The sequence below is a fragment of the Ammospiza caudacuta genome, chromosome 11, assembly GCF_027887145.1.
Source record: "Ammospiza caudacuta isolate bAmmCau1 chromosome 11, bAmmCau1.pri, whole genome shotgun sequence".
Lineage (NCBI taxonomy): Eukaryota > Metazoa > Chordata > Aves > Passeriformes > Passerellidae > Ammospiza > Ammospiza caudacuta.
In genome coordinates, this window is record NC_080603.1 from 15,496,134 (window position 1) to 15,520,614 (window position 24,481).

General features: G+C 40.3%; 1 protein-coding gene across 9 annotated transcripts in view; it reads right to left on the bottom strand.

Moving 5' to 3' along the window:
* DLG1 (discs large MAGUK scaffold protein 1) overlaps nt 1-23,295 on the bottom strand; it is a 140,182-nt gene extending 116,887 nt beyond the window's left edge. For all 9 annotated transcript variants that reach the window (XM_058812450.1, XM_058812452.1, XM_058812448.1 and 6 more), the window contains exons 1-3: nt 23,244-23,295; nt 22,853-22,984; nt 8,849-9,015 (exon numbers count right to left, since the gene is read on the bottom strand). In XM_058812450.1, the coding sequence (XP_058668433.1) occupies nt 8,849-9,015; nt 22,853-22,984; nt 23,244-23,262 (318 nt within the window). In that variant the 5' untranslated portion in view covers nt 23,263-23,295. The remainder of the gene's footprint in view (nt 1-8,848; nt 9,016-22,852; nt 22,985-23,243) is intronic.
* Between the last annotated feature and the right edge of the window lie 1,186 nt (nt 23,296-24,481).

Here is a 24,481-nt window from a genome sequence, read left to right on the forward strand (position 1 = left end):
TCACTTTTAGTCTCAATTTTTTGTTCTCTTGCTTTCTTTGGGACACTTTTAGAACTAAGGGTCATTATCATACCATTTTTCTCCTCTCCCACTTGTCACCCCCCTTCCAACAAGACCCAGGACCCATTAGTCCTGTCATAGCAAGTAATTTCCTTCCAGCTCCAAAGCAGACTGAGATGTAGAAGAGACCTCACCAGAGAGGTGAGGAAAAGGCATTTCTTTGCTCAGGATCTGTAATCAAGCTGCTCATCATGAACAGGCACCCAAAACATCTTCAGCTAACATTGGCCACACACAGGGGGAAAAAAAATCCATTTCAGCAGACCAAAAGATTTTGTGGCAAACACCAACACACGTTTTCATAAATACAGTGTACAGAGAGATAAGCACACAAAGATAAAAGTGCTATGCATAAACAAGTATTTCCTAGCCCAAAAGCAGTTTCTGCAGTCTTTTCACTGGAAAAACTGTATATATAGAAGAAAAAAAACGCTGAAAAAATATTGACCAATACTCAAGCATTCAGGTGGTTTGGCATTTTCATATAAAAAAAAAATACAGCTTCTTGAAAACATAATAAAACTCCTTGAATAAGCAAGTATGTGTAAATTTTGGATACAAGAAGAACAATTTTCAAAATGAGATATAGGTAAAAAATCCAGAAGCAAAATTACTGCAATTAAACAATTTCATAAAATAATTTAGAACCTTCTTTCCTTTAAATTGTATTGTGAGAAGGAACAGAAAGATATTAAAGAACACACCAAAACCTGAATCACAGTCATGAAATACATGAAGTCATCCTTTCATGCACTGAAGAGTAAGACATTTTCACATAGTGCTGTTAGTCATTAAATTAACTATTATTCTACTGAATTTATGAGAAACATTGTGATTTCTTCAATGTCATTCATTCTCATTAAAAATAAATATTTCTGTCCTGTCAGCTCCAAGCGATCTCAGTAACAACCAGTAACAACTGTTCTATACAGCTTGGCCAGAAGGCAAAAATGCATTTCCATTCACCACTATTCATGGCATTAATATTAAAAACAACCAAGGATGATTCTCTTTCTCACACAAAGGTAAGAGATGGGTTTTTCTTTCCTTGAATTACTTATGAATTCTTACTTATTATTCTAACTTATGAAGGTTATGTTTGGCAGTCATGTTTTTGTGCCTTCACGGGCTTATTCTTTTTCCAGTGTGGCAGATTCTAGCACAAAACCACCAGATAACTAAATAAAGGAAAATTAATGCACTGATAAACTATGCATAGAAATAAATCATGCAAATGAGAACAATGCTTCAGAAAATACTGATTTTGCAGATAAATAATTTCTTCATCTATGCACAAATCTAAAAGTACATGTGGTTATTTAAATGCTAATTTGCTCTTGGATTCTATGAGAGAAGCCACACAAAGCAGAGCTGTCACAGGTGTAACCAGAGAAGCAGGCTCAGCTCAGCCTCACAAGGGAATGTCAAATGCTCAACCTCAGCATATTTGAGGAGACATATCAAAGACTCAGTAAAGATCAAGCACTATCATATCTGCAAGCATTTTCTCAGCTACTTTAGTAAAGAAAGCACTAGAAGCATAAGATGTCATAATTTATATAGCTGTCTTTGTATCTGGCTGCAAGATGTAATTATTACAAGTTTATAAAAAACAATTAGATTTTTTTTAAGTGAATTTAAAAAAATTAGAATTTTTTAAAGTGAATTCCTAAGTTGTCTATTTCTAAGTTGTCTGCTTCTAAATTGAGACATTTGGAAACAGCAGGGTTTTATTGCTTGTGTATACATCCTGAACTGAGCATCTGGATTTCGTTTATTTGCTTTTGAATTCACTTTGACCAGGAGCCTGCCCCTGGAAGACTTTTTCAGCTTTGGTTCAAGACTTACATTCTTTTCCTTGTACAAAGAGTCTGGATTTCAAGTATTGAAGGCAAAATACATAGCAAGCCAAATACCATTTCCTCACTGTAAAGTTAACACAGAGAAAGCCATGAAGCTCCTGAGTAACCCAGGACTATGCTAGCTGCTGAAATAAAACATGCACATCATGTGCAGGGAAGGAATTGGTATAAATACGGGGAAATAGACACATACAGATACAGGCATAAAGGACCAGTGCAATAACAAGGAGCAGACATAGCATATCAGCAAGCTAACCAGCATTGAATCTTTATAAATATTAAGGCAAAGAAGGTATTTGAACATAGTCCAATAGATCAGGGATTTTCACTGGAACAGCTTGTTAATACAGCTGGTAAGAATGACTTTGTAAAGTGAAGGCAAGATACTGGAGTCAAAATTCAGAAACAGAAAAACAGAACCAGAGCATCTTGCACTTTAATAATGTACTATACATATGCAGGTATGTCCTTACAAGACTCCCACTAAGATCCTGATAAACTGCCTGAGGTACCATTCCATTCTGAATACAAACTGCTACTGATTCAACATAGATTTTTTTTCAATGCACTAGGAACCAGACATCCAAAATTCTTTCCTCTAGACTACATCAGCTTATAAGAAATTATACAAAATTATCACAATTTTTAAAAGGTTATGAAGACATTAGTGGTTGCTTTGTAAACAAAGACAATTCCCATATTGTACGTGAAAATTAGATGAGTTTAATTTTACCCATTTTCAAAATATTCATGTTGACAGATACTGAGCAAAGTGAACACAAGCCTGCAGCAGGCCTTAACAGCAAAGGAGGTGAACAGGAGCTGCAATAAGAAACACAGCCAGTAGAAACATATAACTATGATTTCCCTTTGCTTGACACTTTAATTAGGGCATATGGAACACTGCATTCCATCAATATAAGGGTTTTGATAACCTGGAGCAAGTTTTGCAGGAGGCCATTAAGATGGTGAGAGGGTTTTTGGAAGCCTTGACCCTTAAAGAGAGGATGAGGGTACAGGGCTTTTTTCAGCTTGGATAAAGAGTTCAGAACCTAAAAGCAGCCCTCCAGTACCTACACTGGGGTTAGTCAGAAGACAAAGCCAGGTACATGTTGCATGATGGAAATCCCCTAGAAATTACAAATTAATTGAAACAGAAATTCCAATCAAAAACAGGGTGAAGTTTTTTCACCATAAGGATAGTCAAGCATTGGAACAGATTGACCAGAAAAGTTTTGCATTTCCAGTTTTTAAGATTTTCAAGACTTAGCTAGTCAAAATCCTTCACACCTCATAGATGATACTGAGCTATTTTGTAATTGCAAGACATTGAGTGAGTTTCCTTTCCACTCTGCCTTGGCATCAAATTTTAGCTGAAATTGCAGACATATCAGCTGTTTCCTTACTTCCTCTTTTGCTTTATTTGTATGGAGAAAAAATTTGGCAAAAGGCCCTAGAAGAGAGTGAGCTAGCCAGTCTCTACATGCCAGACACTAAACACACAGGCATGTGCAGATAGATGGGAAAACCACAGGTCAGACCAAAGTCCTTCAGAAGACATTACTCACTAAATACAAAGGTGTCCTCATCCAACTGTAAGAGACTCCAGATTGAGTTCCATGTCCTAAAGCAAAAAATCTCCTTGGAGACATTGTTCAGTGGGTTTTTTTCCAACATCTAAAATCAAATTATTGTGGCTACTGTTAAATCCAAGCTAAACAGCAAACAACTTCTCTGGTTTAAAACAATTAAAATACTAAAACAGATCCTACGGATTTAAAGTTTAAAAAGAATGCCAGAAGGCTATTTCCTTAGCAATACACTACTCAATTAGGTGAGAGATTTCTCCCAGTGATTGGAGTTTCGCCGTGTATTTGTCGAACACCAGTGTCCCACCTACAGATGGCACCACAGATCACAGCAAGCGGCTCCCGGCGCGGCTCGGCTCGCACGCAGCGCCCAGATCGTGTTTCACATTTGTTCACTCCTGCCAGGCACACTTGAGCTCGGTCTTTAATGTACACAAGGAAAGGGATGAACCATTCGTCCCTTTCAGATTGCATACATTTGGTTTTTTAAACTAGTTCCCAGTACTGAAAGGATTAACATTCCTTTCCTGCTTTATCACTGTCTTGAATCACTCTCTCTCTCTTTTTTTTTAGTGTTTTTTTTTCCCCCCATCATTTTGTACCAGAGACTGAAACAAATAAAACTGTTAAATAATGTTCCAAGAAATATAGAGCATGGAAAAGAAAACAGATTGCTGTGAGCAGGAAAACTTCTAATCTGTAGTTCCAACTTTCTCTAATACTCAGCCTATGGGGATTTTAAACTCCAGTCTTGGATTCAGGAGCAGGAAGGGAAAAACAGAAGTAGGCTACGTGCCATGAGAAGTCCTGAGGCAACCTAAGCTTGTATACCACTATTCTATGTATATACACAAGCACACATTGCTAAAAAGTCATTCCCAAAGTCAGCTGTGTAGAAAGTTCTTGTAATTCAATCCTTAATCTCTTTAGGGGGGCATTATATTCCCACTCTCAAGCCACTCTCACATGCACCATCGAAGGGTCAGCTGGAAGAATATTCATTTGGCCCACAGTAACTACAGCAAAACAATATCAGCAAGGTAAAAGAAATGGGGTTGAAATACATTACTTCAAAGGCTAGCAATGTCAGAGCAAGAAAAAAGCCATTCCATTCGTATCACTTGTGGACTCACCAGCCTGGCAAAACACAGAATAGATTTAAAATAATCTCAAAGTGCATACAATCTGCTTGTATCTGGTTAATGAACTAACACTGAACTGGGCTGCAGCCCTGAAAGTCTGAAAAGTGAGAATTTATTTTAAAAAAGCTAGCTGTGAACAAAATCCAATATACTAAGCCCAAGTCCCCCCAGTCTCTAGTAAATTTCAGCAAGCAAACCAAATCACTCGATTAAACACATGCTGTACTGGAATTATTATGCCCTTGGGTTTATTAAAACCAAATATAAAATCAATTTTTTTTAATATCCTAAGTAGCTTAAAAAAACATTACTGAAACTGAAATGCATTAAGTATAAATTTTCACATAATATACATAGCAAGTATGTGGAATATAAACTGTGAATACATAAGAATTTCTCCTTGTAATTTTAAATAAATTTTGAAATATTGAGGGAAAAGTATTGCCTAGCAGGCATACAAAGAAAAAAAAAACCAGTCGCTGAAGAAGAAAGAATTAAGGTCGATAAAAACATACGTATGCTTATGTAACAATTTTCATATTTATTTGAAAGCTAAACTAAGACATTCAGATATACTAGAAAAACGAAAATGAAACCAACACCAAACTAACATTTTTCAAATTTGTTCACCTTCCAACTTAACATGGAGACAGTATTCTAACTAATGAAATACAAGGTAACATTTATTGTAAGTGACAGAGACTGGGAGAAAAGCTTGCTTTCAGTTCCACATGAACTGGGATCAACACCAATACACGCAGCTATGTTTTTAAATACTGGAAGTAAAACTAAAACCTAATCTCCATATACTGAAGGTCAAACAACTCTGATTTTCACATTATACACAAGACAAAAAATATGAAGGAAGACAGGCAACTTTGTCATTAATGTTCAAGTCCAGACCACTTGAAAAATAAAGTAATCCACACCATATCAGGTTCTGTTAGTTAACACCAGCATGGCCACCAGACTGGACTGGAGAAGCACACAGTGCAGCTGAGAACAGACACTCACACCTCTGGTGAGCTTTCCCAAATCAGGCAATTCCTCCTTTCAATGCATCAGTGACTGTGCCATGATAATGTGCCTGTTGTCATTGGTGCAGTGTCAAGGACAAGGCCTTGTGCTCCTGGCAGTTCAACTAATCATGAGAAAAACACTAAAAATGCAACTTTGTAATTAAGTTACACCTTTATCTACAACAGAGAAAGATCCAAGATCCTTTACTACATTTGTAAAGGGCTTGAAACAGTTTCTGCAGGGGGCTGGGAGTGAATAATCACAAAGCCTGGATTTAACACCACACGCTATTCCCCACTTCAGAAATCTGTTTCTCCTACAGGGGAGCACAAAACACCATACAGTGGCAACATCATAAGACAAATCTCATAGCAACAAATATGTGCTTCAAGCCCAGTCTGCTAGAATTTGGACTATATTTACTAATAACAAAATATTTTGGTAGGGACATGAATCCTCAATTCCATTACACTGCTTCTAGGTGCATTACAGGGATGAAAAAAAACCCCAAAACATTTAAGCCCTTTAAGACCACTATGCTGCCTCAAAAGACCCTCAATAAGGGAGACTGGCCATGTACTACGCTATTCTGGTGCTCAAGAAAATATTTGAAATGCTTTTGTATGTCTATTTCCATAGTTTAAGTCTAGCCCATCTTGTACAAAAGCAAAATATTTTTCACATTCTATAAATAAAGGAAAGAATCCCAATTAAGTGTTCAATCCTTTCAAGGAGCACTAAACCTTCTCAATCTTCAATTCTTTCCAGTCTTCAGATCCTCCATGTCAATCTCTTCTAAACACTGAAATTAAACATCTTTCTCACACCATGGTATCTCAAATTTGACAATATCTCCAGCAAAGCCTTATGCAGACCAAGTAGAAAAGTTTTATACCATACTTATGTCAATAATGTGTTGTTTTCATCTATTAACATGCCATGGCTGACTCACCTTAAGATTCTAAAATTACCCAGACCTTTTCCTGAGAAATCAGCTGTTAACTATTCAAGCTCCATTAGCTTGGCCAAAATGTAGGACATTAATTACTTCATGAATTATTTCAACTGCCCAAGGCTTCATTCTACTCTTAGCTGGTGAAGCAGCAACATACTGTTCTCTTCCCATGATTCAATTTCTAATTTAACAGAATGTTTTCACTAATAACCCAAACTAGGATGCATTTTTGAAAAAAATGTAACTGATATATTATCTCAAAAGAAAGCCTCTTAAACCATGCCAAAAGCTCTACCCAAGTCAGCATTTATCACATTTATAGTTTTTCCTACCACAAGAATTATTACCACAGCAGAAAGAAACTGTTAGACAAAACTGTCATCAATAACTATGACAGCTATTATTTGGCTCCTACTTGACTTTCAAGGAGCTACCAAAACACTGTAGAATCACTCCCTGTACCAGTTAAACCTAAATCCCCCTCTCATGGCTTACTCTTATATATATTCTGTTTTTAAAAGAGAGCATTTGTGCATTTGCCATTGTCAGTAACTTCATCCATCCACCATGACTAAGGGCAACTGCAATGACTCTCAATTTGCCTCATTAAGTTCTCTGCACATGCAGACATGAAATACATTAGAACCAGCTTATTTTAAAACAGCTCAGTAGACAAAATAAGCCTTGCCTCTCCTTGCCTGCCCTCCTGTCTTCAGCTCCTTTTTCCTCCTGCTTCTAAGAGATGCCATTCCCACCATACCTGCAGGAACATTCCAGAGCTCTAAGCCTTAGATTTAGATGATGGCATACAGGCAAATATCTCAATTGCCTTTTCCATGCTATTTCTCATATACCCTAGCATTACCCCATTTTCTCCAAACATGACAATTCATTAAGGTGACTGTGATGACAGTGGCCTTCTCTATGCCATTTCAAATAATAGATTCCACAGAGACATACAATTTAAATTTTAATAATAATCTTGTGTTACCAAGATTCACAAAACAATAGAGAAAATAATCTATTCCCACATTGCAAGTTTAACTAGAATTTTAATTCCTCAGTGTTCAATTACTTTCAAACCTGAAAAATACAGTATACCTAGGCTACTCAGTTTTTTCATGTAAAGATATTTGAATGGCTTTCTTTGCAATATATAACTCATGATCCTGGCTTGGCTGACCTTTTATCCACTAGCCATTTTTGACTTTTCAAAAGAATACAAGTTTTGGATTTCATCTACAGTTTCCCTTAAAGCATTTCTGATGCATTTCATACCAGCTTCAAAATAACAAGACGTGAAAAAAGCTACAATGAGCACAAGCATTTTCTTTTAGCTGTACAAACTCATTAGCACATCACACACTTATGATCTGCAGCTAAGTGAACCTTCTTCCACAGTCCCAACAGCCCCTGATAAAGGTTCACTCATTAAAGCACCTCAGCCCCTTTATCTTGCTGAGCAGTGCAAGTTCCTGAGCTTCCCTACAGACTCCAGTCCTTCAGCTGATCTCCCCCAGTGCTCCTCCTGAGCTCTACAATCATTTCATGAAAATGGAACAACAAAGCACACTGCCTTCAGTTCCTGAGAAATCTGCACTTTTTCCAGGGCACACTTCAAACTAGGCTCACCTCTCTGGGGACAAATAATAGCTCTGATGCAAAAATATTCAAGGAACATTTTAAGTTTAAACTGAGCAGGGAGATTTTGTTTTAGTCAAAAATGTACATCAATGTGCATTCTCCTGATCAGTTTTCTCACCACTCACTACTGACAACTGGCTGCATATACTTGTAAAAAAAAAAGTCCTTCCAGAACATAGATAAAGAAGCAACAGAGAACTTCTTATGACCAGACTGAAAAGGTTACAAATCAGGAAGACACAGCCTCAGATTTCCCAAATAATTAATGAAGTAATGACTCAAGAGTCAAAAGTATGGATAAGTAGAAGCATACTAAACCTGTCAGCAAGGTTCCAAAATCAAAGCATAAATCCAATTTAATGGTCACTTAATGGTACATTTGACAAACGAGTTTATAAATTTTTGACTAAGCAAAATGCATACATGTTATTAAACATTTCAATAATTAAATCCCTTTTGACTATTGATCTTAATGTACATTTTCTTAGAAGATTAATATTTTATAAAATGAAGGAAACTTAGAGAACAATGTTGAACTAATAGTCTCGACAAGAAAAGCAGATTTCTATCTCATACCTCTACACTGGGGCTAAGGCTGCTCGGCAATGTTTCTGATGTCACTGTTGTGCTTGGAAGGCTGGAGAAGTCCCAGGTATTCACAGGCTGTATTGGTTCAGATGGCTGAGAGTGATCAATGCATTTTGGATTGTCCAATAAGGTCACTTCATAAAATTCTTGAATATCTAAACATGTAAAAAAATTGTGGTTAGGCACGATAGTTACTCTAACATTCTGATTTTAACTACATCTTCCTCTTGCAAAACAAATGAGAAATGGCTTCATCTGTCATGAGTAAATTCATAGGGATCATCACATGAACCTCCCCCACTGCACACACAACTCACTCTGTCCCCACTCACTCTGGGCTTCTGCCACAGACCCCAGGAGCTCAGGAAATAACAGAAGCACATGAAGTAACTGCAGTGGAATAGTGGAAGGGATGTCTATGTTTCAAGTTCTGGTATACATAATTTCAACTAATGTAGCCTTTGGTTAGCTGAAATCTACTGTTCAAGGGCAATATTAGAAGGTCTATTTTGTACATGTTTCAATTAAATGGCCACAGAAATAGAAGTATACTGATGAAATCATCAAGAAAGAGAGAGGCTGCAAGAAGTTAGGAAAGTGAAAATTGATTAGGATAGGTCATCATCTGCTTTTTCAGTCTAAGTACCAGAAATAGGATGAAACTTAACAGTATGAATTACCAGTCACAGTATGAACTACTCAACAGCTTCCTCTATAACCCTGAAGACTCAGCTGGAAACTTTTGGGAAACAAAAATTTGGCTGTATTATATTGTTTATTGACATCCTACTCACTCCATGAGGCATCAATAAAAATAACACACTATAAAGAAGCACCAAAGGTGTTCCTATGAAGTACAGGTGTATCAAAGTTGCTACCACAACTGCAATCACAGCCATAAACACACGCATTAAAAAAAAAAAACAAAAAAAAAAAAAAAAATCAGAAAAGGTATTGGCTAAGAGAAGGGCAAGAAGTTGTCCTGTAAAGCTTTTAGTCTCTTATTCAAAGTAAAAGTCTGATAAACAGATTTGCAAATTCCTGATTTTTAATCACACCAATTTCATAGAAGATAAACACACAAGCACAGTAAGCCAAAGGAAATAAGACCCAGCCATGAGTAAGGAGTCTAAGCTGCAGTTTTGTAGCTTTCCAGCAACAGCCCAGAGTCAGTAACAGAGGCACCATAACCAATTCCTTCATGGAGCCACCCCACAAAAGAAAGACTACACAACTAAGAGTTGTAACTGGCACATAAGATTCCAGTCTTATGTCTTCTTATGGACACTGCACTTCTGCTCTCTACCAGTTCAGAAAACTGAAATTCTCAAATTCCATTTGTATCTTTCCTCTGAGCAAGAGTCAAATTCCTCCCAACAGCTTACATTAATTTTTAAAGTTATACTTGCTCTTAGAGCTGCTGATTGGAAGAGCAAGCAGCGAGGGCTGCAGAAGACATTAAGTGACCTAGATATACAGGAGCAAAACAGCCTAAGAGATACAAATTGCCTTTAAATCTATCTTTCACATTAGCTCCCTCAGTTGCAAATTTGTCTTGTAGCTGCATTAACATCAATACATCAATCAAGCACACCCAGTAAAGATTTCCCCCCCCCCGACAGAGAGTACTTTGTGTATTAAAATAGGCAGTGGTTTAAGTTGATTCTATAGCTGCAATCCACAGCAACCAAGCCGGGAAGATCACTACATTATTTATGGGAAGGGGTTATTTGTGCAACTGTTTTGCAACAGAAATCTAGGACACTGATTTTCAATTCTGCTACTACTCTTTTAAGTCCCTGCCAGAGGAGGTAGCCATTTATTCCTCCTGCACAACTCTCATTTCAAAAAGCACAGCATTTCCCATACCTCACCTCCACTTCTCCACGGAGGACACCACAATAGATTTGCTATTGAAAGATGGCAAGACATAATATGCACCACTTAATGAGGGGATTAGTTTATGTTTATCCTGGAGTTGCTCCAAATCCACAAAGTTTCTAGAAACTTGGTGTCATTATGATAATATCTACCTTCTAAAAAAAAGTTTCTATTTTTACTACTCAGAATGCAAACATTAAGTATGTACAAGTATAGGCAAGCCACCTATGAACTCTGAACAGATTATGTCCACAAGAATAAAACCTGACAGTTACAGTCTATAAAGCCTAGTCTATACAAAATTAAACCTTAAAATCCCTTCCTATTGTCTATAGCTATATATCAGCTCACCAAAATATTTCAACACACTTGAATATGTACTGAACACACGTTAATGATGTGAGAATGCATTAGCACATGACAAGTTCTAACATTTTTCTGATCATTACAAATAGCAGGTAGTAAAACACTAAGTTTTAATTGTATTTATGGTCAGATTCCCTCTTCAAGTTGGCTGTGCTATTTTTATATTACAGCATTTTGCTTACATATTAATTCCAACAGAGATTATATCTCAAACTAAGTTAGAGAGAACTGATTCAAACCAGGTATCACACAACACTAAAAGGAAACACAGATGGGGAACATTTAGACACTAGAGGGGAACATTAAAAGGAGCATTGAAAAAGAGGAGCACAGAGTTTTAGGAAGCCAAAAATGACAAAAAGTGATGAATGGTAGGCAACAGAGAAAACCATCCTGGAATTTGGTCCGCCTACAAGTAAAATCACATTTAATAGCCAAATCAGAAATATGTTTGGCAGCAAAAAGAATAAAAGCCTGTACAAAGCAAGTGACAGACCACCAGTTCTGCAATGGAGAACTCCTACACTAAAGAAAATTATATTTCTTAGCCTATTAGTAGTGTGAAAAGCAAAGGAATGGTGACAAACTGGGGTTTTTCATTCTAAAAGAAATGTGCTGGTGTATTTTCACCCCTTCTCATATTCTCCACTCATCTTAGTTTTGTTCTTTGAACAGGCTTGTTCACCAGTAACATGATACACCAGAAGCTAAAACTGCTCACTTTTAAAGCAAACAAGAGGTATCTGCCAAATACAAACTGAAACCCAAATCCACTTTACAAGGGAGATCCAGCTTCACAAAAAAACCACAACACAGTAATTAAAAGAACAGCATAACTGCAAAACCAAATCCTTTTCTTTTCTAAAGTATATTTGAGGGCATTTCAAGAGACTACATCAATTCTGTCTAAAGAATTTCCTCCAAGGACAAGGATTCCAACCAGCAACGTGACCCCACTCTACGATCAGTTTCTTCCCTGCCCCTTAGAAATCAAACATAAGGCCTCTGCTTATCATTTGTACAGCTATGTGCAGTGTCTGCTACTTTTTGCTATAGATTCAGTGGGGAGCACTTGTAATCAGGAGAACTTAAGATCAGTAAAATTTCATTGTGTTCACTTATGCATGAACCTTTTGGTAACTGCAATTTTGCAAGTGAAAGATGGGATACCTATAACAGCAATTTCTTAAGGAAATGGTGTAACCCTACATACAAGGCATTGCTGCTAACAGGCCACGGGCCTTGTGTTCACTGAATAACCAGGTCTCTGCACTTGTCCTGGCCTGCCCAGAGCTTTGTTTTAGCTTGTCCAACTCTACCACCAACTATCTAAAGACCAGATGATTGGTGACTCATCTAACTTGCATGGCTTTTACCTAGCTTCAGACAATTGAGTGAGCTAACACCTATTTCTATAAATATTTTTATATATAACACACAATAAATATCTGCTACATATGTTCCATAAATAGTATATATAAATATATGTGAAATCATTCAGTGTTACATCACACAATTGTCCAAAGCTAACTAAAAGCTGTACATGCATACAAGTACACCCACACACACAGACTGAATGTACAAATTCACATTTGTGTGTGCAACAGCTAATACATACCAATGAAAATGGGTTATTCTGTAGGGAATGGATTACCTATGACCTCAGAACAAAAAGCTGCACACAAGAGCAAAGGCATAGCATGACAAGAGAGGCCTTGAAAAAAAAGACACAGGATGGTATCAGAGGCCTTAAGTCTACAAACAACTCAGCAACTGCTAATTACTGGTTAAAGGAAGGCAACCTGAGAACTGGGCAAAAAAAGTTCAGTGCAACAGAAAAAAGAGCAGCCAGCATATATAAAATACACAGTATATACAAGAAAATCAACTGCAAAGTAGAGAAGAAAGAGTGAAGCATAGAATGTCAGCAAACAACAATAACCTCAACAAAACATAACAGTGAGGAGAGAAAGAAACAGTCAGTACTGCACACCTCCATGGGAAAGATTCCCTTGACTCAGTCTCCCACTCCCTGAACTTTTCTGACCAACTTTTAATATGTTCTGGTTTTCAAACAAGCATCAAGCAACTCCATGTGATTTTTTTTATATGGTATTAGTTTCAGACTTCTGATACTGAACCTTTGCATTATGGTATAGAGGGAACCAATTACATTTCATTGGCATTTGCTATTTACCTGAAAAGGGTTCTAGTTGAGATGAGTGTCTATCTCAAAGTAACAAGCTAAAGACAAGAGGAAATGACCAAGTGGTGCCAGGGGAGGTTTGGAAATGATGAAAAATTTCTTCTCTGAAAGGGTTATCAAGTATTGGAAGAGGAAATACCCAGGGAATGTTAGAGTCCCAAGAGGTGTTGAAAAGACTTTAAAAGACTTGTAGGTGCAGTGCTTAGGGAAATGGTTTAATGGTGGTGCTGTGTTAAAGGTTGGACTCAATGATCATAAAGGTCCTTTGCACCTTAAATGATTCTGTGGTTTATTCTTTTTTAAATTGAAAGCATTCCTCTAATGATAACAGTAACCAACTGGTTTGGGGACTTGCATTTTTACAGTTCAAGCATTTTGACCATTTGTGGGTTATAGATGGTTTTTCTTAAATAAATGCCAGGAAATTCCACACAAGCTTCGCATTTCATGAACTTAAACAGTAACACATTTACTATAACAGAACTGCTTTGGACACTGTCCATGTAAACCAGTGAACTGTTGTCCTTACATCATGCACTACACAAAGGTATAAACTGCCACCAAAATATATGTGATTTAACAATCCCATTTGTGTATGCTGTATCAATTGTATTCCTATCTGAAGGTTCTCAACTTTGCATATGAGCAAAAATTAATTTAAGAAGTTATGGTTCTTTTCTGTTTGTTCATTTTTCTTATAAAATCTAAATTCATGTTTTGCATTCTAAGATGCAAAGGGGGAGGGTTTACCTGCTGATAGTTCTAATGCTGGCTGCCTAATGCAGCCCAGGAGACTATTCACCACCTTTGCCTCAAGGCACATTTATAGTTCATGGTCAACTTTTTGTCACCAGGCCTGCCACATCCCTTCTTGCAGCACTGCTTTCTACCTGGGTGACACAGTATATATTGGAAAGTAGGATTGCTCCTGCCCAGGGGCTGGACTCTGCATTTCTACTTGTTGAACTCCATGAGGTTCCCATTTCCTCAGTTTGCCAAGGTCCTTCTGCATGGCAGCATGGCCAGGATTTACATGCTTCAGCTACTTAGTAAATCCTGCCCTCAGCAGGATCTGCTCCTTTTCTGATCTTCAACAGCAGAACAAACCAATTTCAGCCAAAGCCAGAAGGCAGCAAAACACTAGATAACTTTACCTCACCATACAGCCTTTACCATACAAAGATTTTCAATACCAGCATTGTTCAGGAGAATCTCTCAAAGCCACTGCCCTCCCTCAGACTTGCAAGCAATGAAGGAGCTTATGAATTCCATTAGAAATTACCTATTTCTGTTTACTCCATGCAAGCAATTCCTTTGTCGTCTCATTGGTCTGCCTCTTCTCATACATTTGTTCATCTAAATGGAGCACATGCAAATGCCTGGTTTTGTTTATGGTGTTACCCATATTTGAAAAAACAAGTTTGTTAAGAACTTGACTACCTGTGTGTTGTCCAAGAAAAGGTGCAATCCCATTAGAAATTAAGTACTTCTCTAAATCAAGGATGGGAGGAAAAGACAGCTTTATTTCTTAGGGCTTCCTGCCAAAGCACCCAAAGCACTTCAAAACTTAAGTCCTAAAACTACTAGAACGAAAACAAAGGTCAACCTGCTATTTCAGTTCAGAGCAATCTGAGATAAATGGTATCTGCCAAATTCTTAACAGCCCAACATAACGAATATATAGACAAAACAGAGTCAAGATCACTGTCAGAACAGGCAAAGGAGTCTGCCAACACTACAGACTTTCATTCTTCAGTCATAAAGCAACTCCTACTAACTCCAAGGAAGGCTCAATCATGCATGCTTACTTCATCTGCTATGTCAAGCTAAGAATATCCATTTAATACAAGTAAAGCACAGCCTGAAAACTGCATAATTAGTGATCAACAAAAAAATGCAAAGACCAAGAAAAGCTTCATGTCCATTTACCAAGCCAACGACCACAGTTAAGTAAGCATTCTCTTTGTGTATTTAATGGTTGTGTTGTCATGGTGTCTCTGATCAAAAATAAATGTTTGCATTTGTACTATGAGAAGTGAAAAACAGCCTCATCACAAGCCCTGTAAAGCCCCTTTCAGGGTTGGCTGTTTGGAGATCTGTTTCCTCTTTAAAACTGCTGCACACAATCAAGACTTCTTAAAAATTTAAGGAGCAACTCATGGTGCAGCTTTCTCACTACACACTCTGTTCCACAAAATCCTTTGCCACCAGCTGCAGCATCCATCTACTGAACCCCAGCTCTTTTACCAGCCTCAGTAAGTGTGTCCTACCCTATGAACATCCTTTCTGCACACACTTCTTTGCTTACCTCAAATTCCAGATGTTATTTTCCATTTCTCACTTCCAGTTCTCATTAATTAGTGCTTAATCAAATTGTTTGCTTTTATTCCTCTAGCTGCTTTTTACACTCAGACAAATTCAACTCTTTACCAGCCTGACCGCTTACACTTCCCAAACTATTCATTCATATTTTCCTCTTTGGTTACTAACACATCTTTCACCATATCTTCACAGAATCAATTGGTAAAAAGAACTCTGAGATTGAGTCCAATCTATGATCTGTCACCACCATGTCAACTATATCACGTCACACCCAGTCTTTCCTTCAGGAGTGCTTCACATTGTCTCTATCCAATTTTCTTTCAGAAACCCACAGCATCTTCTGTGTCCAGAATTAAGGTAGGAAAAACTGACACACAGTTAAAAATTGACATATCGACCTCACACATAAGCCTTATTTGCAGTATGTCCCCTAGGTAATGGCAGTATATAGGACTGATGATGTTTCTCACCAGACAAATGTATTCAAAAATATCAAACTTCTTTTGGGATGAGTTCACTCAAGCCTCCAAGCTGAGTTTCCATACAGGTGCATAGCTTTGCTCAGATGAGACAGCACAAGTTGGTTTCTTCTACCTGCAGCAAGCTCAGGCTCCAAGGTAATTCTGTGGCAGTGGTGGCAACACAAGGCTGGGTGTGCCACAGAGCAGCATCTCCTCCAGCACTAACACTTGTGTGTCTCCTGCAGGCAAATTTTAACCCAAGTTTCTGAAAACCACCTAAAGCTGCAGCGCTTTCACAATTTGCTCACACCCTGTCCTTGCTGCTCCTCTGTTTTAGGCTGACTTTTTTATTTCAAGCCAAAATAAGTCAGCTGTTTTGAGGGCATGGCTGGGAAGATACACATGACAAGATCCCTATAAAAGCTGTACCAGAGAACTCTAGAGCCTCCCCTAACTTGGGGAAAGAACACGAAGCTAAGGAGGTTATTCTAGTGTCAGCCCTACACCTTCTGCAGTCTCTTAACAATCTTGCAAATTTGGCCTAGTTATAATTCAGGAAACCATCTGTGCCAGGAGACTCCTAGTCAGCTGCTACAGTTCGGTTTCTCTGAAGATTCCTTCCCCCTGCACCAAAACAAGCTCCATCTCTCAAAACACAGGCAAAGCAATGCACAGGGGGCACATGGCATTCCAGCTGCAGAGCTGAACAAGGTGTCCTGCCCTTGCTGCTAGGACCACCATGGAAGCAGGACTAAGATCAGGACAAATATCCTCTCTCATGCTTCCCCCCTTCCCCTACACTGTACCCAGCACTGAAGGAAATGATGAGGGAAATTAGGAGCAAATCCAGAACACAGACAGAAGCAGAGGAGGAGCACACCTAGGGAAAAAGAGGTGAAAGAACATGGGAAATAAAGCAAGGACAGGCCAGAGGGTAAACTTTCCCAGAACCTGGAAACTACACCAATTATTCAAAATTTCTACTGTCTTTCCAGTCCCTGGATGAACAGCAGATTTATTGACAAGTGTTTTTTTTGTTAGCAGACCCTTTCAATGATAACCCTGGGAAGAGAAAACTGCAATTGATATATTCTACAGTGCAGCTATTCACCACTGAACACACAGTCAGTGAAATACCACAAGGATAAACTTTTGCCACAATACTATTTATCTGCATACCAGTAGCTACTCAACTTACTATTTACTTGCTATTTTAGGCTACCAAAAGCAGCACCTAATCCCAAAAATTCAATACATTGCCCTGTCACACACACATGCAATACAGGGTGGAAAAAACTTTAAAAAGCAAGCTAGCTATCAAACTGCACTACATACAAAATAGTAAGTAATTCTTAAAATAAAAAGAGAGGAGCAATGAGACTATTTTACTTATTATTATGCTCCTTGAAGAGTAAGACATGAAGTTCTTCCAAAGACTGGGACATTCAGATAAACTGCACTGAAACATACTAACAATGACTGAACTAACATTCCAGTCATCTGGACACCAACTAAAATATTTATCCTCCCTCCAGCTGGATGAAAGTAATCAAGAACTTAAAAACCTTTGTAAACATAAGCCTTAGTCAAATTTCTGTAAAACTGACCAACTTCTGTGTATTCAAAGGAGAGCAAAGCAAGCATAACCACAGTATAAGCCTCGGGAAACTTGTCCAGGAGTTGATGAACATCTCAAAATTGCAGGGATTATACATCATGGATGCCTCAGCCTCAAACATGAGTAAAGATACTGTATCACAGAAGATACAATCTGGGGAAAAAGTCACAAAAATGCAGCAAGTATAAGAATTTTGATATGAAAATAACCTATTTAGCACCTGCAGCAATTTCAGTACTATCCAATGTTACAAAAGATCCAATAGTCCCTAAACCTTCCTCTAATAAAAACATAACCATAATAAACCCCAGCAATATTCACTGTCATTTTAACCAGATCCTCAACTTGCTGCCCAGAATTTCTGCATTCTTGAGGCAATCTTACTCAGCAGAGTCTGAAAGGCTCTAAGGCTTCAGTTACCTCTGAAAATGGGAAGGCCTGAGCTGATTGGGAAAGTTACCTGAGCCATCACAGCACGTGCTCTATTAACATACTGCTGAAATAGAAGTTCTGGCTTCCCCAAAAGCAAGGACTTTTGGTTTCAGTTCAGAAGAGGAGCTTGTGTTTAATTGTGTTTGATTTCCAGTTAGCCAGCAAGTAGAGGAAATACTGCCAAGGTGGCTTAGAGAGGAGTGAGAAGGAGCAAGAAGGGCTCCAGAGCTGTCATACACAGCTGAGCTGAGACCCCACTCCAGGCAGCAGGAATGTGGTCAGTCCACTCCAAAGTGGAGCAGCTTTGAGGAGTGCTGACCCAATCCAATCTACTTCAGCCTAAAATCTAGGGTTGTTTTCCTAATTTGGTTCAGAAAGCCAATGTGGACAGAGATGAGAAATCCGCAGACTGAGTTTTATATTCCTGGAATTTTCATTCTGAATCACACTGCTGAGAAACCTGAACAAAGAGCTTATTTAATGGAATCATGAGCTTTTTTCAAAATTTTCAGAGACAGGACTTACTTTTCTGAGGTGTAAAAATGTATTAACAGCATTTGTAATATGTTTTGTTCAATTAATAAGGCTCATGCAAACTATGGTTAAAAGCACCCTCATGTTTACTGGGAGAAGCTCTTCTTTGGTTTAGGAAGCATTACTCCTTTAGGAAGGGTTTTATTGTTTTAAATTTAAAATTTCCTACACTGGGTGTTTAGTGCTAGGAAGAGCCAGCACATAAACACAATTTTCAAGGCAGGTCTTCATGCAAAAGGACTCTAAGTGAAACAAATGACACTGCTTACACAATAAAATTCAACACATTGAACCTTCCCTGGTCAGATTTACCATCTTATTCCAAAAAGCTGTGTATATGCACAGCTACAAAATTAGATAGATAGATAGATAGATAGATAGATAGATAGATAGATAGATAGATAGATAGATAGATAATCCTACTTTAGGCAAGAAGGGTAGCACAGCCAACTACATTACCAGCAAATGTAGAGACCCTGCTAGAATTCCCTTTTTCTGGCACCAGTGCACATGGAGTTAGTTCTTGTCAAGAAAATGAATGCTTCTGAAGTAGCAAACAACCTTATGTCTCTAGCTATAGCTGTAATATTTTTCATTTTAGAAGTCTATTTTAATACGGTAAACCTCAACATGACACCCATTAAAAGCAGATCTTAATTAAGCAAAAATATTATGTGTATAAACAGAAGTCTGCCTCATATGTTTTTCTGTCAGAAGTGTTACTTTTGGATGCAAGGGTTTTTCTTCCTGTATTTTCAAAAAGATAAATATATCTGTACCTTTTCAAGAACCTGTAGCTTCTGAAAAGGTAAAAGAGTTCCTAAGCTGAGAGGAGAACTCACCTGCAGAATAATTACCTCTCTATTTGAAGATAAATATCAAATGTCTTACCAAAGTGAAATAAGTCTACCCCATGGTTCTAGAAATGGATATTTTTCTTTGGTGTCTTCATAATTTGGCTCACCAATGATGAGAATATTGGGAACAAGCTGTTTTAACTGAAAACAAGAAATCAACAACTAGAAAAGATACCACACATTTTTGAGCCTGTACTAAAGGAAATTGACTTGAAACTGACACAATTCTCAAGTTGATGTCAACTGCAGGCCCTTGGTATTGATTTAATTAAGGTTCTAGACATTATTACACATAGCTGGTTGAAGCAATGAAAAATGCCACATTATGGAAGATAAAAAATATAAAAATGGGCTTTTTCAGGGACTGTTTTAAGGAGGTCACATGTGGTTACAACTTTTGTTACAGATTCAAAGTTCTTGCAGTTACATAATTTAAAATGTAACACTTGCAATGTTACTGGCTGTTCACACTGCCTCTTTACTGATCTAATTCAAACCATTTAAAGCCATAAATCAAGAACAAGGTCAAGCTTTAGATTACTAAACTAAAACTTTATTGAGAGGACTAAAAGGAGTGGATAACAAAGTTTCAAATGAAAAATTAATATTACTTATTCTTCAGTATCCAAATAGACATCATAAAAAAACACCCTTTCAATTTCTAAAACTTATTTAGTTTCTAAAATCTTTTAATATCTAAAAACATGAAACACTATTAAAATCTGTAGTTTTCAGGAATATTTAATTTCCTTCATTATAAACTCAAAGATGTGTTTCTGAGCATAATGCTATTTATTGCTTGAAAGAACAGTATTTGACTGCCAAATCAAAAATCATACTAAAAAAGATACATGAAGTTGACAGCAGATCCTGACTGCAACCTTCACAAACCTACCTACTATGGGCAAAAAAGTCTTGGATATAGTGCAGTAACTTGGCAGAAAAAGCAGAAAATAAATGGATGAAGTTTGGTGAGGATTTTTTTAGTGTTGTTCAATTTAAAAAAAAAAAAAAAAGGACCTAAACCAGAAAGTAAAAGTAGCACACTTACTAGAAGATGCATCTATAAGAGCAATAATTTTGTATAGTTGAGCTTGAAACTTGCTGCCAGAACAGCACTGGCTATTTCAGTTGGGAGCACATCACAACTTCTATAAAATGCACACTTCAAATTCAGCCATAAAGCAATGACCAAGAGAGAATTCCAGATAAGTCTAACCCCCAGCACAACTGAACACTTCATCCAGCCTGCTCCCAGATCTTCATGGACACAAGACAAGCAGGAGCCAGCTCCAGGCCTTCCCAGTAACTGCAGCCATGCTCCAGATCACATCTTTGCAGGGAGTGTCCCCATCCTTACCCCCACCATGCAGCAATCACACCACAAAAGAAGGTGCTTCCAGGAAAACAGCAGCCAGGAGCAGCCTGCCAGGAACAAGAACTCCCCTGACATTTGCACAGAAAGTAGCAGGTTAAAGGAGAAACACCCAAGTTGACAGCATAAACGGCTTGGCAAGTACCAGCCTTCTGCCAGATGGTTTGGGAACATGGGTATGGAACTAATAAACCATCACACAGGGACCCAGGAAATGCAAAGTTAATGCAACATGCCCAAGAAGCACCTGCTGTGCATGCACAGATGAACTGAACTCAACAAGAACAAGGGTCCTGTGGCTGCAATGTGCAGCTTCTCACAAGCCCAGAACACAGGTCACACAGGCCAGCCAGGCAACAACCCACTCCTCCTTTCTGCTCCTGCAGAACAAAGCCAGCACTCAGGAGGCTGCTTGCTCCTTCAAGTCCACCACTACTACCAGGTGTAGAGTTATCAACAATGAAGATTCATACGTGGATATGAGGAGAAGCTACACCTTGCAGTTTGAATATCAAAGGCAAACAGATGGGTATTTTTTCACTGAAGGGGAGAAAACAGAGTTACTGCATGGATCTTGAAGAGTTTTAAAATAAAAAACTCACACATACACACACTCAGAACAAGAAAAATGGTAGTCAACACTGAAGTTTTCTGGGTGAAAATAAAAAGTGCTGCTGCTGTACATTAAATATTTGACACAAGATTTCAACATTCTGATCTGCTAAGGAGTGAATCCATTCACACATGCCCCATAAGGATTATGTTTAGCTTTTCATCATGGAGTTGATCAGCATCAGCTGTGTAGTGAAGGGAAATGCAGAGTTCCCATAAGCAAAAGTCTTTTAAGTGACCTATTTTCACAACTACCCTTCATGAAGTTACATGTTAAGAAAAAAAACCAGCACAACTACTGTCTTCTGAAAATCTACACAAGATGAAATAAATACTCCAGAAGAAAACTGCATGTTTATGTTTTGCCAGTCCCCGTGCTTCCACCACAACAGAGGTTCAAAGAAGCTGCAGCCCTGAGAAGGAAGATGTGCACCCTGGCACAGTAACCATGTAGTAAGTGCAGTAACAAATATAGCTACAATGTTTGCCATTAGCCCAATTCAGACACTGGTTACTATTAAAAGACAAGGATGCAGAAGAAATTTTATTCTTGAGGGTAAACTAACAGTAGCTGTCATAAAGATAGTGACAATCAATCAAGAAGAAACCACTTCTCACTGTTGCTCTGCAGAAGTTTCCAAATAAAGACAGGATTCTGCAAGTTCTATTTATGCTCAGGGTTTTTTTCCAAACAGACCGGCAGGAAATTCAAAATTACATGTGAGTGCTTCTAAGAACTCATGGGAACATATCAAGTCAAGCACTATAAGGACAGTAAACTGAAATTTAATCGTGCTTTCACTATACTTTAATATGCAACAAAGGAGAAGAGATGACTGTAGTACTCCCTGAAGCATTAGAGGCTTCTTCTCATTTACTTTAGGTTAAATCTGCACTTCAGTTATACACTTTGTGACGTTTTTAGAGACTCTTCAACAGGAATTGCCTGATTCCTTATACTAAACATATTTCAAGTAATTTACTAACCTGTTACATACAGACAGAAAAAACCCCACCCTCCTTAGAAATTTATTAGGTGAACAAAGATGCATGGAGAAACAATCTAAAGAAATATAGGACATCTCACAATTAAAAACTACTCCACAGTTTTAAGCAGTTTGGACCAGTTAAAAGCCTCAAATAAAGAAAGTACGTGTAACAAGTGAACTGTTGATCTGTAACAACACGTGTGTTACTATGCAAAACAAAAACACAACAAGAAGCACATGGCTTCTAACTCACGGGTGAAACACCTTTTGCTCTTAACACCACAAGTGACAGCATCGGCAAGAACCGACTGGCACAAAGTGAAAGAAGCCGAGCTTTACCTATCAAAGCCTGGAAAAGGTTACTTTGGAAGATGCTGATGACACGCTCGATGGAGTTCCGCAGCTGCCGATCCTCCGCCTGGCTCAGCTTGGAGCGGTACTCCTCCAGGAGGCGCAGGGCTCGCTGGGTATCTGCAAGCGGAGAGCAGGCACACGGCTGACCGGGGCGCACCGGGCACAGCGCCGGGGATGCAACAAGCCCCGAGGCCGGGACCGCCCCGGCGCGGCGCTCCTTTGTTCGCAGCCGGGAGAGCGCGGGCGGGACGGAGCCCTCAGCGCGCCCACAGCCCCGCGGCTCCCGCCGGCCGCCCCCCCGCCCGTCCCGCCGCGGCAGGCAGGCGGCTGTCAGCCGGCGGCTCCCGGGCTCCGTTCGCGGCCGTGCGGCGCTCACCTTGCTTCCTGACGGGCATCGCGCCCGCGCCCCCGCCCGGGGCTGCCCCGGGGCTCCGCCGCGCGGGCCGGGAGCGCGGGCCGGGGCAGCGCGGGGGGCGGCGCCCCCTGCCGGCCGGGCGCGGGGGGGGGGCGGCGGCCGCCCCGCCGGACCGACCCCGCCGCCCGGCGAGCGAGCGGCTCCGCGCGGGGCTCCCGCCGGCGCCGCCGCGGCGCCTCGGCGCGACGCGGGGCAAGCCGGGCCGGGCGGCGCCGGTTCGGAGCGGGCGGGCGGGACAGCGCGGTGCAGGCGGCGCGGCGGGCCGGGACCGAGGCCGGGCCGGACGGGGCTGGGGCGCTCCCGCCGCCTCCCGCCCGCACTGCTCGGAAATTCCAAACTTTCCAGCCAAAATGGCGGCCTGGAGGCTGGGGGAGCGCGCCCCCCCCCACGTGACCGGGCCCGGCGGGCGCCCAATCAGGGCCCGGCGCGGGGCCGGTACCTTGGCGGGGGGGGGGAGGAGGCAGGTGAGCGCTCCCCGCCTTAAAGGGGCCGCCCCGCCCCGCCCGCCGCGCCCGCGCCGCGGGGCCCAGCGCCGGACACCGGCACCGGGAACGCGATGGGAACCGGCACGGCGGAACCCGCCCGAGCCTCCCCGCAGCCGATCGCCACCGCCGCCGTCCCCGGCGCGCCGCTGGCGGTGCCCAGCGTGGGCTGCGGGAGGGAGGGGCGGCTCCGGGTGTGCCGGTACCTGCGGTACCGCTTGTCCCGGTTCCACCGCGGGAGTTTCTGGGCTACTCGCACCAAAGGAGTGACGGTGCCGTGGAGTGCCGGGCACGGAGCGGTCCTGCCCTGCAGAAGCGCGGGCAGAGCCGTGCCCGGGAGCCGGAGCCGCGTTACGGCAGGGCAAGGGACGCGCAGGAGGACAGAGACACCGCGCAGACCCTGCCGGCTCCTCCGGAATAACACACGGAGCGCTGGCACCCACCTGTTGCTGGGGTTTTTCCCCTCGGTTATCCTGGTGAAGCCTAGGATGAGGAGGAAGGACTTGAAGAAAGCCAAAGAAATAGCTTTGCCTCAGTTAACAGAGAGTATAAGGTCATGGGAGAAAGCTTGAAAAGCCTTGCTTCCTGGAAAGTTTCAGAAATGGGCTGTACAAGCTGACATCGGGCACTGGTCAGAATCATGATAGTTGCTTTCTCAAAACTGACATGGAAATGGCAAGGAGTTACCTCCAAAGGCAAAACAGCTTGTTTCTTTGT